Genomic DNA, 13,995 nt, shown 5'->3' with positions numbered 1-13,995 from the left:
GAAGCTATAAATTTAGGATTTGAAATCCAGTAAGAATTTAGCAAGAATCTATACTAGAAGATGACAAGTGATATGGGTTGTGTTTCATAAACTCCCTAGAATTATTAAAACTAACAAGTGAAAACAATAACTGTTGGGCTCAAACTGTTGGCCTAATGCATCAGTCAGCAAACTATGGCTCACTGTCTGCTTTTTAAACAAAGTTTTATTAGAACACAACTATGCGCATTTGTGAGTTCAGCAGTTGCTACAGAGACTGTATGGCCTGTAAAAACCGAACATATCAATTTTTTTAAATTAATTAATTTAGTTTTGGCTGCGTTGGGTCTTCGTTGCTATGCGCAGGCTTCCTCTAGATGCGGTGGGTGGGGGCTACTCTTTGTTTTGGTGCGCGGGCTTCTCATTCCTGTGGCTTCTTTTGTTATGGACCATGGGTTCGAGGCGCGTGGGCTTCAGTAGTTGTGGCTCGCGGGCTCTAGAGTGCAGGCTCAGTAGTTGTGGCTCACGGGCTTATTTGCTTCGCAGCATGTGGGATCTTCCTGGACCAGGGCTCGAACCCATTTCCCCTGCATTACCAGGTGGATTCTTAACCACTGCGCCACCAGGGAAGCCCTGAACATATTATTTAATAACTGGACCTTTATGGAAAAAGTCTGCCAGCCTCTAGCCTAATTCTATTATCTCTACTTCATTTCTTCACTTATTAGTTGGGTTCTAATGCTTAATTATGCTGAGATACAACTGATGCAAGAACTGAAAGATAAATACTTGATTCTTTCCCTTCCTCCAGGGCACTTTTGCTTTTTCTTTTACTAATTACCTGAGAAGTGTCAACAGTCCAAGGCCAATTTTGTGCTCATTTCTCAGGCTGGGAATTTCAAAGCCTGTAGGTAGTGTAAGTCTAGATTCTAAACCCAATCCTGGCCACTGGCTTAGAGCTTCCTCTTCTCCCAGGAGGCACCTCTCATCCAGAGTCCATGATACAAATGCTTCCTTACCACTTGCTACCATAAAATCAGTATCTTTGATTTGATATGTCCTACTACAAAATATGCTTTTCCTACCAGAGGTTCTAGACATGGGTTTTAAAGGTAGCATAGGTGGGCTCCCTGGTGGCACAGTGGTTGAGAGTCCGCCTGCCAATGCAGGGGACACAGGTTCGTGACCCGGTCCAGGAGGATCCCACATGCTGTGGAGCGGCTAGGCCCGTGAGCCATGGCCACTGGGCCTGTGCATCCAGAGCCTGTACTCCGCAGCGGGAGAGGCCACAGCAGTGAGAGGCCCGCGTACCGCAAAAAAACACACACACAAAACAAAACAAAAACAAAACAAAACAAAAAAGAAGGTAGCATAGGTTTCCTACAGATGCCAATAGATCTCAGAGTAGAATAGGCTAAAATCTACCACTGGTTGAATAAAACTGAGCTGAAATACTACAGTCTATTAAAAATGAGTTAACGACTGTAGTTGAAACTTGGGAGTTATACTTGGCTTGGGAGGTAATATAAATATGTAACAGAAACTGAGAAAAACAAGATGCAGGAAACATATACACTATGACTGGATTTAATGAAAAAGAATGAGAAAACTACCAGTATACATATACATGCATGTACATATATGCACTGAAAAGGTCCAGATAGTAAACATGAGCATGGAGAAAGATACAAAAAGATTTACACAAGACTGAATTCTGGTCATCTGGGTATGACAAGGAGGTTTCCTGAGGCAGCAGGAGTGAGATAAGGGATCCATGATAAAAATATCATTTAACTCTGTGGGTATTCATGCTTTAGGCTAGCTAAAGGTATGAGCTTCAAAACTGATGATCTCAGAGTGGTAGAATTTTAGGTGATTTTAATTTCTTCCTATACTTTTCTGCATTGCCTAAATTTTTTTCCCCACACAGCATGAATTTTTCACATAATTAGGGGAAAAAAAAGCTAATTTTACTGTACTTTTTAAAATAAAAATAAAAGGGAGTACATTCTCAAGAACTGACTAAAAAGAAGCAGGTAGAGGGCAGACAGCAGAAGCAAGAAGAACTACAATGCTGCAGCCTGTGGAAGGAAAACCACATTCACAGTAAGACAGACAAAATGAAAAGGCAGAGGCCTTTGTACCACATGAAGGAAGAAGATTAAACCCCAGAAAAACAACTAAATAAAGTGGAGATAAGGCAACCTTCCAGAAAAAGAATTCAGAATAATGATAGTGAAGATGATCCAGGACCTCGGACAAAGAATGGAGGCAAAGATTGAGCAGATGCAAGAAATGTTTAACAAAGACCTAGAAGAACTAAAGAACAAACACCTAGAAGAACTAAAGAACAAACAGAGATGAACAATACAATAACTAAAATGAAGAATACACTTGAAGGAATCAATAGCAGAATAACTGAGGCAGAAGAACACATAAGTGACCTGGAAGACAGAATGGTGGAATTCACTGCAACAGAACAGAATAGAGAAAAAAGAATGAAAAGAAATGAAGACAGCCTAAGAGACCTGTGGGACAACATTAAATGGGACAACATTCGCATTACAGGGGTCCCAGAAGGAGAAGAGAGAGAGAAAGGACTCGAGAAAATATTTGAACAGATTATAGTTGAAAACTTCCCTAACGTGGGAAAGGAAATAGCCACCCAAGTCCAGGAAGTGCAGAGAGTCCCAGGCAGGATAAACCCAAGGAGAAACACGCCAAGACACAAAGTAATCAAATTGACAAAAATGAAAGACAAAGAAAAATTACTGAAAGCAACAAGGGAAAAATGACAACATACAAGGGAACTCCCATAAGGTTAACAGCTGATTTCCCAGCAGAAACTCTACAAGCCAGAAGGGAGTGCCATGATATATTTAAAGTGATAAACGGGAAGAACTTAAAACCAAGATGACTCTACCCAGCAAGGATCTCATTCAGATTCCACAGAGAAATCAAAAGCTTTACAGATAAGCAAAAGCTAAGAGAATTCAGCACCACCAAACCATCTCTACAACAAATGCTAAAGGAACTTCCCTACGTGGGAAACACAAGAGAAGAAACAAACCCAAAACATTTAAGAAAATGGTCAGAGGAACATACATATCGATAATTACCTTAAACGTGAATGGACTAAATGCTCCAACCAAAAGACATAGGCTCGCTGAATGGATACAAAAACAGGACTCATATATGTGTGGTCTACAAGAGAGCCACTTCAGACCTAGGGACGCATACAGACTGAAAGTGAGGGGATGGAAAAAGATATGCAAACAGAAATCAAAAGAAAACTGGAGGGCTTCCCTGGTGGCGCAGTGGTTGAGAGTCCGCCTGCTGATGCAGGGGATGCAGGTTCGTGCCCCGGTCCGGGAGGATCCCACATGCCGCGGAGCGGCTGGGCCCGTGAGCCATGGCCGCTGGGCCTCGCGTCCGGAGCCTGTGCTCCGGCAGCGGGAGAGGCCACAGCAGTGAGAGGCCCGCGTACGGAAAAAAAAAAAAAGAAAGCTGGAGTAGCAATACTCATATCAGATAAAATAGACTTTAAAATAAACAATGTTACAAGAGACAAGGAAGGACACTACATAATGATCAAGGGATCAATCCAAGAAGAAGATATAACAATTATAATTATATATGCATCCAATACAGGAGCACCTCAATACATAAGGCAACTGCTAACAGCTATAAAAGAGGAAATCGACAGTAACAGTGGGGGACTTTAACACCTCACTTACACCAATGGACAGATCATCCAAACAGAAAATTAATAAGGAAACACAAGCTTTAAATGACACAATAGACCAGATAGATTTAATTGATATTTATAGGACATTCCATCCAAAAACAGCAGATTACACTTTCTTCTCAAGTGCACACGGAACATTCTCCAGGATAGATCACATCCTGGGTCATAAATCAAGCCTCAGGAAATTTAAGAAAATTGAAATCATATCAAGCATCTTTTCTGACCACAATGCTTTGAGATTAGAAATCCATAACGGAAAAAAACGGAAAAAACACAAACACGTAGAGGTTAAACAATACATTACTAAATAACCAAGAGATCACCGAAGAAATCAAAGAGGAAATCAAAAAATACCTAGAGACAAATGAAAATGAAAACATGATGATCCAAAACCTATGGGACGCAGCAAAAGCAGTTCTAAGAGAGAAGTTTATAGCTATACAAGCCTACCTCAAGAAACAAGAAAAATCTCAAATAAACAATCTAACCTTACACCTAAAGGAACTAGAGAAAGAAGAACAAAGAAAACCCAAAGTTAGTAGAAGGAAAGAAATCATAAAGATCGGAGCAGAAATAACTGAAATAGAAACAAAGAAAACAATAGCAAAGATCAATAAAACTAAAAGCTGGTTCTTTGAGAAGATAAACAAAATTGATAAACCATTAGCCAGACTCATCAACAAAAAGAGGGAGAGGACTCAAATCAGTAAAATTACAAATGAAAAAGGAGAAGTTACAACGGACACCGCATAAATACAAAGCATCCTAAGAAACTACTACAAGCAACTCTATGCCAATAAAATGGACAACCTGGAAGAAATGGACAAATTCTTAGAAAGGTATAACCTTGCAAGACTGAACCAGGAAGAAATAGAAAATATGAACATACCAATCATAAGTAATGAAATGGAAACTGTGATTAAAATCTTCCAACAAACAAAAGTCCAGGACCAGATGGCTTCACAGGTGAATTCTATTAAACATTTAGTTAGAGAACAGCTAAACACCCATCCTTCTCAAACTCTTCCAAAAAATTGCAGAGGAAGGAACATTCCCAAACTCATTCTATGAGGCCACCATCACCCTGATACCAAAACCAGACAAAGATACTACAAAAAAAGAAAATTACAGACCAGTGTAAGTGATGAATATAGATGTAAAAATCCTCAACAAAATACTGGCAAACAGAATCCAACAACACATTAAAAGGATCATATACCATGATCAAGCGGGATTTATCCCAGGGATGCAAGGATTCTTCAATATATGCAAATCAATCAATGTGATACATCATATTAACAAACTGAAGAATAAAAACCATATGATCATCTCAATAGATGCAGAAAAAGCTTTTGACAAAATTCAACATCCATTTATGATAAAAACTCTCCAGAAAGTGGGCATAGAGGGAACCTACCTCAACATAATAAAGGCCATATACGACAAACCCACAGCAAACATCATTCTCAATGGTGAAAAACTGAAAGCATTTCCTCTAAGATCATGAACGAGACAAGGATGTCCACTCTCACCACTATTATTCAAAATAGTTTTGGAAGTCCTAGCCACGGCAATCAGAGAAGAAAAAGGAATAAAAGGAATACAAATGGGAAAAGAAGAAGTAAAACCGTCACTATTTGCAGATGACATGATACTACACATAGAGAATCCTAAAGATGCCACCAGAAAACTGCTAGAGCTAATCAATGAATTTGGTAAAGCTGCAGGATACAAAATTAATGTACAGAAATCTCTTGCATTCCTATACACTAATAACAAAAGATCAGAAAGAGAAATTAAGGAAACAATCCCATTCACCACTGCAACAAAAAGAATAAAATACCTAGGAATAAACCTACCTAGGGAGACAAAAGACCTGTACCTGTACTCAGAAAACTATAAGACACTGATGAAAGAAATCAAAGATGACACAATCAGATGGAGAGAGATACCATGTTCTTGGATTGGAAGAATCAATATTGTGAAAATGACTATACTCCCCAAAGCAATCTACAGATTCAATGTAATCCCTATTAAATTAACAGTGACATTTTTTACAGAACTAGAACAAAAAATCTTAAAATTTGTATGGAGACACAAAAGACCCCAAATAGCCAGAGCAGTCTTGAGGGAAAAAAACGGAGCTGGAGGATTCAGACTCCCTGACTTCAGAGTATACTACAAAGCTACAGTAATCAAGACAATATGGTACTGGCACAAAAACAGAAATATATATCAATGGAACAGGATAGAAAGCCCAGAGATAAACCCACACACCTATAGTCAACTGATCTATGACAAATGAGGCAAGGATATACAATGGAGAAAAGACAGTCTCTTCAATAAGTGGTGCTGGGAAAACTGGACAGCTACACATAAAAGAATGAAATTAGAACACTCCCTAACACCATACACAAAAATAAACTCAAAATCGATTCGAGACCTAAATGTAAGACCGGACACTATAAAACTCTTAGAGGAAAACATAGGAAGAACACTCTGACATAAATCACAGCAAGATCTTTCTGATTCACCTCCTAGAGTAATGGAAATAAAAACAAAAATAAACAAATGGGACCTAATGAAACTTAGAAGCTTTTGCAAAGCAAACGACAAACAAGACAAAAAGACAACCCTCAGAATGGGAGAAAATATTTGCAAATGAATCAACGGACAAAGGATTAATCTCCAAAATATATAAACAGCTCATGCAGCTCAATATTAAAAAACAAACAACCCAATCAAAAAATGTGCAGGGGCTTCCCTGGTAGCACAGTGGTTGAGAGTCCGCCTGCTGATGCAGGGAACACGGGTTCGTGCCCCGGTCCGGGAAGATCCCACATGCCACGGAGCGGCTAGGCCCGTGAGCCATGGTCGCTAAGCCTGCGCATCCGGAGCCTGTGCTCCGCAACAGGAGAGGCCACAACAGTGAGAGGCCCGCGTACCGCCAAAAAAAAAGGGCAGAAGACCTAAACAGACATTTCTCCAAAGAAAACATACAGATGGCCAAGAAGCACATTAAAACATGCTCAACATCATTAGAGAAATGCAAATCAAAACTACAGTGAGGTATTACCTCACACCAGTAAGAATGGGCATTATCAGAAAATCTACAAACAACAAATGCTGGAGAGGGTGTTGAGAAAAGGGAACCCTCTTGTACTCTTGGTGGGAGTGTAAATTGATACAGCCACTATGGAGAACAGTATGGAGGTTCCTTAAAAAACTAAAAATAGAATCACCATATGACCCAGCAATCCCACCACTGGGCATATACCCAGAGAAAACCATAATTCAAAAAGACACATCCACCCCAATGTTCATTGCAGCACTATTTACAATAGCCACATGGAAGCAACCTAAATGCCCATCGACAGATGAATGGATAAAGAAGATGTGGTACATATATACAATGGAATATTACTCAGCCATAAAAAGGAACGAAATTGAGTCATTTTTGATACGTGGATGGATCTAGAGAGTGTCATACAGAGTGAAGTAAGTCAGAAAGAGAAAAACAAATATCGTATATTAACGCATATATGTGGAAACTAGAATAATGGTACAGATGAACTGGTTTGCAGGACAGAAATAGAGACACAGATGTAGAGAACAAACGTATGGACACCAAGTGCAGGAAAGTGGTGGAGGGGGGGTGCTGGTGGTGGTGGGATGAACTGGGAGATCGGGATTCACATATATACACTAATATGTATAAAACAGATAACTAATAAGAACCTGCTGTATAAAAAAATAAAATTCAAAAAAAAGGAGGTAATAAAATTCTCAACAATAATCAATAATTAATCTCTGTATAACACTTTACAATTTAAGAATGATACCCACACGACCTTGTAATTATAATGTTTTATAGGGAATTAACAAATCATCAGAGGAAGAATTAATGTATTTTTCAACTGTGTGTGTGTGAAAAACTAATGTGAAAACTATAAAAATTAATTTAAAATTTCAAAACAGCTAACAGAACCTGCAAAATTACATTTGCAAATCTACAACAGTTTTGACTTTGAGAATGTATAACTTAGAGTGAGAGAATATAAAAGCCTTAACACATAACTCTTAAAGCATAAAACTACAGACTACTTACTGCCATTGTTTGCCTTGTCAATTTAACCAACACTGTAACTAAGGATCCTACTGTGATGTTGTTGCTATCTTCATCATCCAATACTATAAGATAAAAGAAAAACAAATAAATAAAAATCAAGTTCTATGTCAAGGCAAACAGCAAAACAACTTATTCAAATCAATCTGGTATTTCAGTATTTCAAACATACAGAGTTTTAAACCTACTAAATAAAAAATAATTTATTGACTATGTACTCTGTAAAAAGCTCTCTAGTAGATGCCTTCAACAATGTACCCATTTAATCCTTAAATCAGCTCTATGAAGCATTATTATTATTTCTTTAAAGAAGATACTGAGGTTCAGAAATAAAGTAAAATGCCCAAGGTCACAAAATGGCTATATCTACACTGCCAAGTTTCAAACCCAAGCCTTTTAAAACAGAGTATGTTAGGACTACAACAGCTTTCTCTCACAGTGATATAAAAATAGGATTCTGTCACTCTATTAAATTGTGCAAACTTTATACTCACAAGATCTTACCTATATGAACAAATGCGTGCCTGTAAGAATAAAATAATTAAAACTAGTATTCTGAGCAACAGTAAAGATATTTTAAGGCAAGAACTTGAAAATATTGTTTATATTAAAAAACACTTTAAAAACATTTTTTGCAATTGTTTAATTTTTTAAAACCACATTTGCCACACACAACCCCAAAAGTCTAACAATAAAATAAACTTAACTACAAGCCCTTTAAAAACAGAAACCATTCCTAACACATCCTTGTATTCTTGGTCCCACAAGAATGTTTTCACAATGGCAACTTAGCAAATGTCAAAGCTCAGAACAATGTCACAATGAAGGAATGGAGCAGAATAATCTCTAATTCTGTCACCATACTAAGATACTATATTTGGCTCTAAAATGGGAACTCACAGGACAATTATGTAGGTAGAAAAATAATCTCTATTTTTTTTCACTCCAAGCAGACAAAGACAGAAGTAAGTCAAGAAAAACACATGAAATGTGGCACAGAGCATGGTGATTCTCAAGATTTAATTAATATAAACAAATTAGGTTTTTTAAAAATTAATTTTAGGACTAAGCAGGTATCTTATACTAACAATAGATATATTTCAAATATCCTTCATTACATCTAGAAATCTCTTTCATTCTTTGAAAAGTTAAGATCTTCTTGAAAGCTGAACTACAGAACAGAAGCATCCTCAAACCTAAGCCCATTAGGAGGATAATAAAAGTAGGGTTCTCAAAACTAATAAGTATACAACATCTTCCATCACAGCAAATCTGACAGGTAAACTACAGTTCTGCAAAGTCTAATTAAAAGTTATTAAATGAAGTGTTTTGAGGGCCTTGAGCCAAATAAACAAAAGCCAATCTATCAAAAGGGAAGCAATGGGAAACCTCCCACTTACCCTGTGATTTTATGTCCATGGTCACATATGGGAAACTCCCAAGGACAGCCATAACCTCTTCATACTTTTCATCTTCAAGGAAGTGCAATAGATTGTGACGATCTGATTCTTTTAAACTCACCAAATCCTGGATAGTCTTAATTTTGTACTAAATTTAAAAAGAGAGAGAAAGAAAATAAATCCCGAAGTCATATAACTTTACATAAAAGGAAAATTATTAGCATGTTTACCAAAACAAAATCCAAAAACTTTTAGAAAAATGTTAAGATTATATACATTTCAAAGCAGAAAATACAACTTCACTGTATTTCATGGCCTTTTTCTCCAAGGAAATTTAAGAATTTTTCTTTTTTTTTTTAAGAATTTTTTTTATTACAAAGTTAATACACAGCTACTTTTTTTAATTAGAAAAAAATAAAGTTAGAGGAAAAAAATAATAACATTCATATAAACTCTTGACCCAAGCAAGAATGACTGTCATTTGATTTGTTCAGTTTGCAGACCTTTATTTTTAATTTTAATGATAAAAACCTTTAAGAGTATGAATTTATGTCCAAGTAATAGCTGCATGCACCCTTAAGTTTTACTATGCAGTACTCTCATTTTTGTTATTTTCTAAATACAGCTATCCGTATTGCAGTAAAACCCAGCCTGGCTAAATGGATACTCAGGAGAGGGTTTTTTAATTTCTGAGTATTCGGTGCCAGTTATTAATTTTTACTTTCACCGATAGGGATTAGCTCATGAGGCATGTGAAATACCTGCTTTTGAATTCTGAAGTTTACAATTATGACTTAAAATGTGATCAAATTTATAAGAGTAACACACTTCCTCGAAAGGAGAGAACTCTGATGCAAATTTCTAATATGTATTTATAAGTTCTGCCTTAACACTATCAAATCCAATGTCTATCGTCTGCCTACTTTGTCTAATATCAATACATACAAAGTAATGTTTAAAATCTACCAAACTTACAATTTCATTCCACATTTTCTTGTATTTCCTCAAGTTTTTATTTATATTACATTTCTGAAATATCTTAAGATTCATTATCATAATCTATATACAGATTGTATTTTCTAAATAAGAATTATCTGTATTTGATCTACTTATTTTTTGAATGCTTGATTTTTTTTGTTCAGACTCAACCAATAAACTATTGCCCAACCTTTAAGCCACGAATGAAATAAATGGAAAGTATACAGTGCATTTTTACTTAGTACGCTTATTTTCGGCAACATAAAGAAAAAAGAAAGTGTTGACTGCTAAAATGCACTGACCCCCAAAGTAAACCACTACAGTAGTAAAATATTATAAAACAGCTACCTAATCAAGAAAGTATTAACAGAATCACTTGAGGGATGTTTTAGAATGTTTAAAACATCATAAATCTAAGAAGTTCACAGTAACCATTTCTAGAAAAATTTTCATTCATGTTACCTTTAAGTGACAGGACAAACTGCTTAAAACTAATTTTAAAGTAGCAAATTACCTTTTTATGATTAGAAACCCTTCTAAGATTGTCTTCTTCAATGTGAGGAAGCTGCAGAAGGGGAGACTTAAACTGCTGAAGGCCTTGCACAGCCATCTGGGAAAGCTTCATGCAGTTTTCCAGGGATGCCAAAGTTGGAGCACGAAACTCCCTTTCTTAGAAAGAATAGAAGAAAAGCAAAAACAGGTCTGGACTTTTTATATGTTCAGGAGTACACAATTCATCACAAAAACAAATTCATGTGAACATCCTTAACACCTCAAATTTTACGATCACAGTGTTGAATTTCCTTTAAAAGTTACTGGGTAAGACACAGAAAATACACAAACTTGGTCAAATGCACATACTGATGTCATGCCAAAAACTGACATCATCCATAACAACAAAACACAACCAGTATCTCTTTTTTAAGGGTCTCTCTTTCCATTACTAACCATAAATAAACTCCCTCGTTCTTTTTTCCATTATGTAAAAATCACTACACGTCAGATGAATCATCATCACATCACTTAAAGAATTACTTCAAACTCATTGTTAACCTAATTCTAAAACTACTCAGAGGAAGGAAAAGGGTATTTTAAATCTCTGCAAACAATAAATAACAATAAAACAATGAAAAATTAAATTCAAAGAACATAAGTCACCATACTTTACATAATAAAAAATACAGGAAAGAAATAAGGAAAACCATGAACAAAACTGGGAAAACTGATTCACCTTACAGACAGAATTATACTAAGCACCCAAAAATCTTAAAACTATGAAGTGTAATCTGTATGTGCTTGCAAGAAAAAGTACAACATAATTATACTTCCTCCTCACCTTCACGGCTCCGGGCCATTATTATTAGTTGGCAGATTACATTAACCATTTCTTGAAGTAGGGCAGGGCATTTTTTCAGCATAAATTGCTGATCTGCAAAACAATAAAACACCTGAAACAAATCATTCTTCTTTTATGATTAAAACACCTTTATCACCTGTAGTCCAAGACGAATGCTAAATTTAAGCTGTCACACACATTTTTCACATGACCTCAGAATATTACAATAGTTTCTCCTCGGCAGCACTATGTCAAAAATCAATCAGAAAACCCTACCTCAAATTAGATGTTTCAAAGGCAAACTTTTAATATTATGGTCTTGGGCTTTATAAATTACTCCCTACCTTTTTTTTTGGAAATAGCCTTAATCTTAAATTTAATCATAATCTTACTGATTTAAGAACTTCAAAATTCTTCTTCCTGTGTACCTAAATTCCTATAATTATGGATAAGTCCAAAGACTAAGACTGAGAATAAATGTCAACCAAATGGAGAGAGGAGGATAGGAGGAGGAGGAGGGAGACAGACACTTTCATTTATACTGCATATAATAGTTAACCATTAAGATCATCCATTGGGGTTGGTACTCAACCTAAAAAAAAATCTGTTCCCTGATTCTAAGATAATTGGTAAAAATGGAGATGGTTTCATATCTGTACAGAACATTAGGAACAGAATTACTAGTTAACTTGCAACTTCAATAAACAATGCCTAAATAGCGCTCCTTGATTCCATCATAAGCAGCCTATCCTATCATTAATCACTGAGCATCAACTGACCTTGTTTTCAAAGGCATTTGATTGCATTATTGGCTTAAAGTGGTGGGGGGAGGGTTGGTTCATTCAGAAAGAAAATTCCCTAAGGATAATAACTTTCTTTTAGAACTTCCAATTGAAATAATGCAAGTGAAAAGAGATGACACTCAAATTCATGACATCCCTGGAAACACCACTGTCCCAATCCACTGCTTTTCTTTTAAGTAGAATAGATGGCTTCAAGTACTTCTGAAGCTTTAAATAAAGATTAAACAGACACTTCATTGGTAACTACTGCTGGAGTATGATGGTGGTACTGGTGGCAGTGACTGAGACATCTGTTGTGAAAATCCATTTTTTCCTTGCCCCAAAAGGCTTACAAAATCCTTTTTTAAAAGCCATCAGGAATTATTGTATAATCTGCAACTGACTTAACATTTTTTATAGAGAGTATTCTCTCACCTTGAAATACAACATTTTAACATTTGCCAAAACATCTGACTTACTAATACCTTCAAAGAATTTGTGAATTATGTACATAGCATATAGATTTGTTTTTAAAAGGTCCTTGAGTAATTATCTGATTGAGCAAAAAAGAACAGTGACAAAAAAACACTGCACCACGAGGTCTAATTAAATCCACCTCTTCTGTACCACTAAAACCCTACAGATATTAGAATCACAAATACCTTCTTCAAGGGTCTCAGGAATTTTCATTCTAGCAAGATGAGACAGTAAAAGAACTCTGGCCTTCAGGCTATATGGGCAGGTAAGTGGCGGCTCATTCTTCTTTAAATTAATGCTGCCAATTTCTCTGATTAGCTAGAGTAAATAAAATAATTATTTAAAAATGTATACTTAAAAAAGCATTAACCTTATATACTTAAATGTTTATCAAGGAATTTGGGAGACAGGCCTAACCTGAGGTATTAGAATATTATCTGTTGGTCTGCTTGTGGCATCCTTGTTATACTGAGGATCAAATTCAGAGGCTCCAGCCAAGACCATGATAAGACCTAAGAAAACAAAAGAAATATGAAGAAAAATAAATTTGGTCACCCATTAATCCACCTCCCATGATACTTGATTAATCCTAGAGTGAGGCAGTTTTCCAATCACACACAATGCTAAAATCATCTGAACTCCACTATCAATAAGCATTAATCTCTCTCATAACAAAAGCAACATCTCACTTTTTAAAATGTGTGCAATATTACCTATCACAAGTAAATAGAAATACACATCAAATTAAGGGCCCAGAAGCAACTAGGTGCATTAAAATCACTACAAATAGCATCTGTTTCTAGACCTAAGCATGTGTTCCACAGAAATTTATAGTAGGAAGTATTCTATGTGATGTTACTAACTGCTTTGTAAAAAAAAAGGGGGGGGGGGGGGGGACTCCATGGCTAAATAAAGCTGAGAAATAAGAGTTAAAAAGAGTTTCAGGGGCTTCCCTGGTGGCGCAGTGGTTGAGAGTCCGCCTGCTGATGCAGGGGACATGGGTTCGTGCCCCGGTCCGGGAAGATCCCACATGCCGCGGAGCGGCTGGGCCCGCAAGCCATGGCCGCTGAGCCTGCACGTCCGGAGCCTGTGCTCCGCAACGGGAGAGGCCACAACAGTGAGAGGCCCACGTACCGCAAAAAAAAAAAAAAAAAAAAAAAAAAAAAAAA

At 36.5% G+C, this 13,995-nt stretch overlaps 1 protein-coding gene across 3 annotated transcripts in view; it reads right to left on the bottom strand.

Moving 5' to 3' along the window:
* Positions 1-13,995, bottom strand: part of SEC63 (SEC63 protein translocation regulator) — a 70,356-nt gene that overhangs the window by 18,700 nt on the left and 37,661 nt on the right. For all 3 annotated transcript variants that reach the window (XM_027089290.1, XM_027089299.1, XM_027089283.1), the window contains exons 9-14: positions 13,244-13,338; positions 13,012-13,144; positions 11,568-11,660; positions 10,746-10,900; positions 9,254-9,401; positions 7,836-7,918 (exon numbers count right to left, since the gene is read on the bottom strand). In XM_027089290.1, coding sequence (XP_026945091.1) covers positions 7,836-7,918; positions 9,254-9,401; positions 10,746-10,900; positions 11,568-11,660; positions 13,012-13,144; positions 13,244-13,338 — 707 coding nt within the window. The remainder of the gene's footprint in view (positions 1-7,835; positions 7,919-9,253; positions 9,402-10,745; positions 10,901-11,567; positions 11,661-13,011; positions 13,145-13,243; positions 13,339-13,995) is intronic.

Source organism: Aethalodelphis obliquidens, unplaced genomic scaffold (genome assembly GCF_003676395.1).
Source record: "Aethalodelphis obliquidens isolate GAN/ISIS:26980383/991018 unplaced genomic scaffold, ASM367639v1 scaffold3, whole genome shotgun sequence".
Lineage (NCBI taxonomy): Eukaryota > Metazoa > Chordata > Mammalia > Artiodactyla > Delphinidae > Aethalodelphis > Aethalodelphis obliquidens.
Note: the sequence above shows the minus strand (reverse complement) of the source record. Positions and strands in the feature narration are given on the sequence as shown.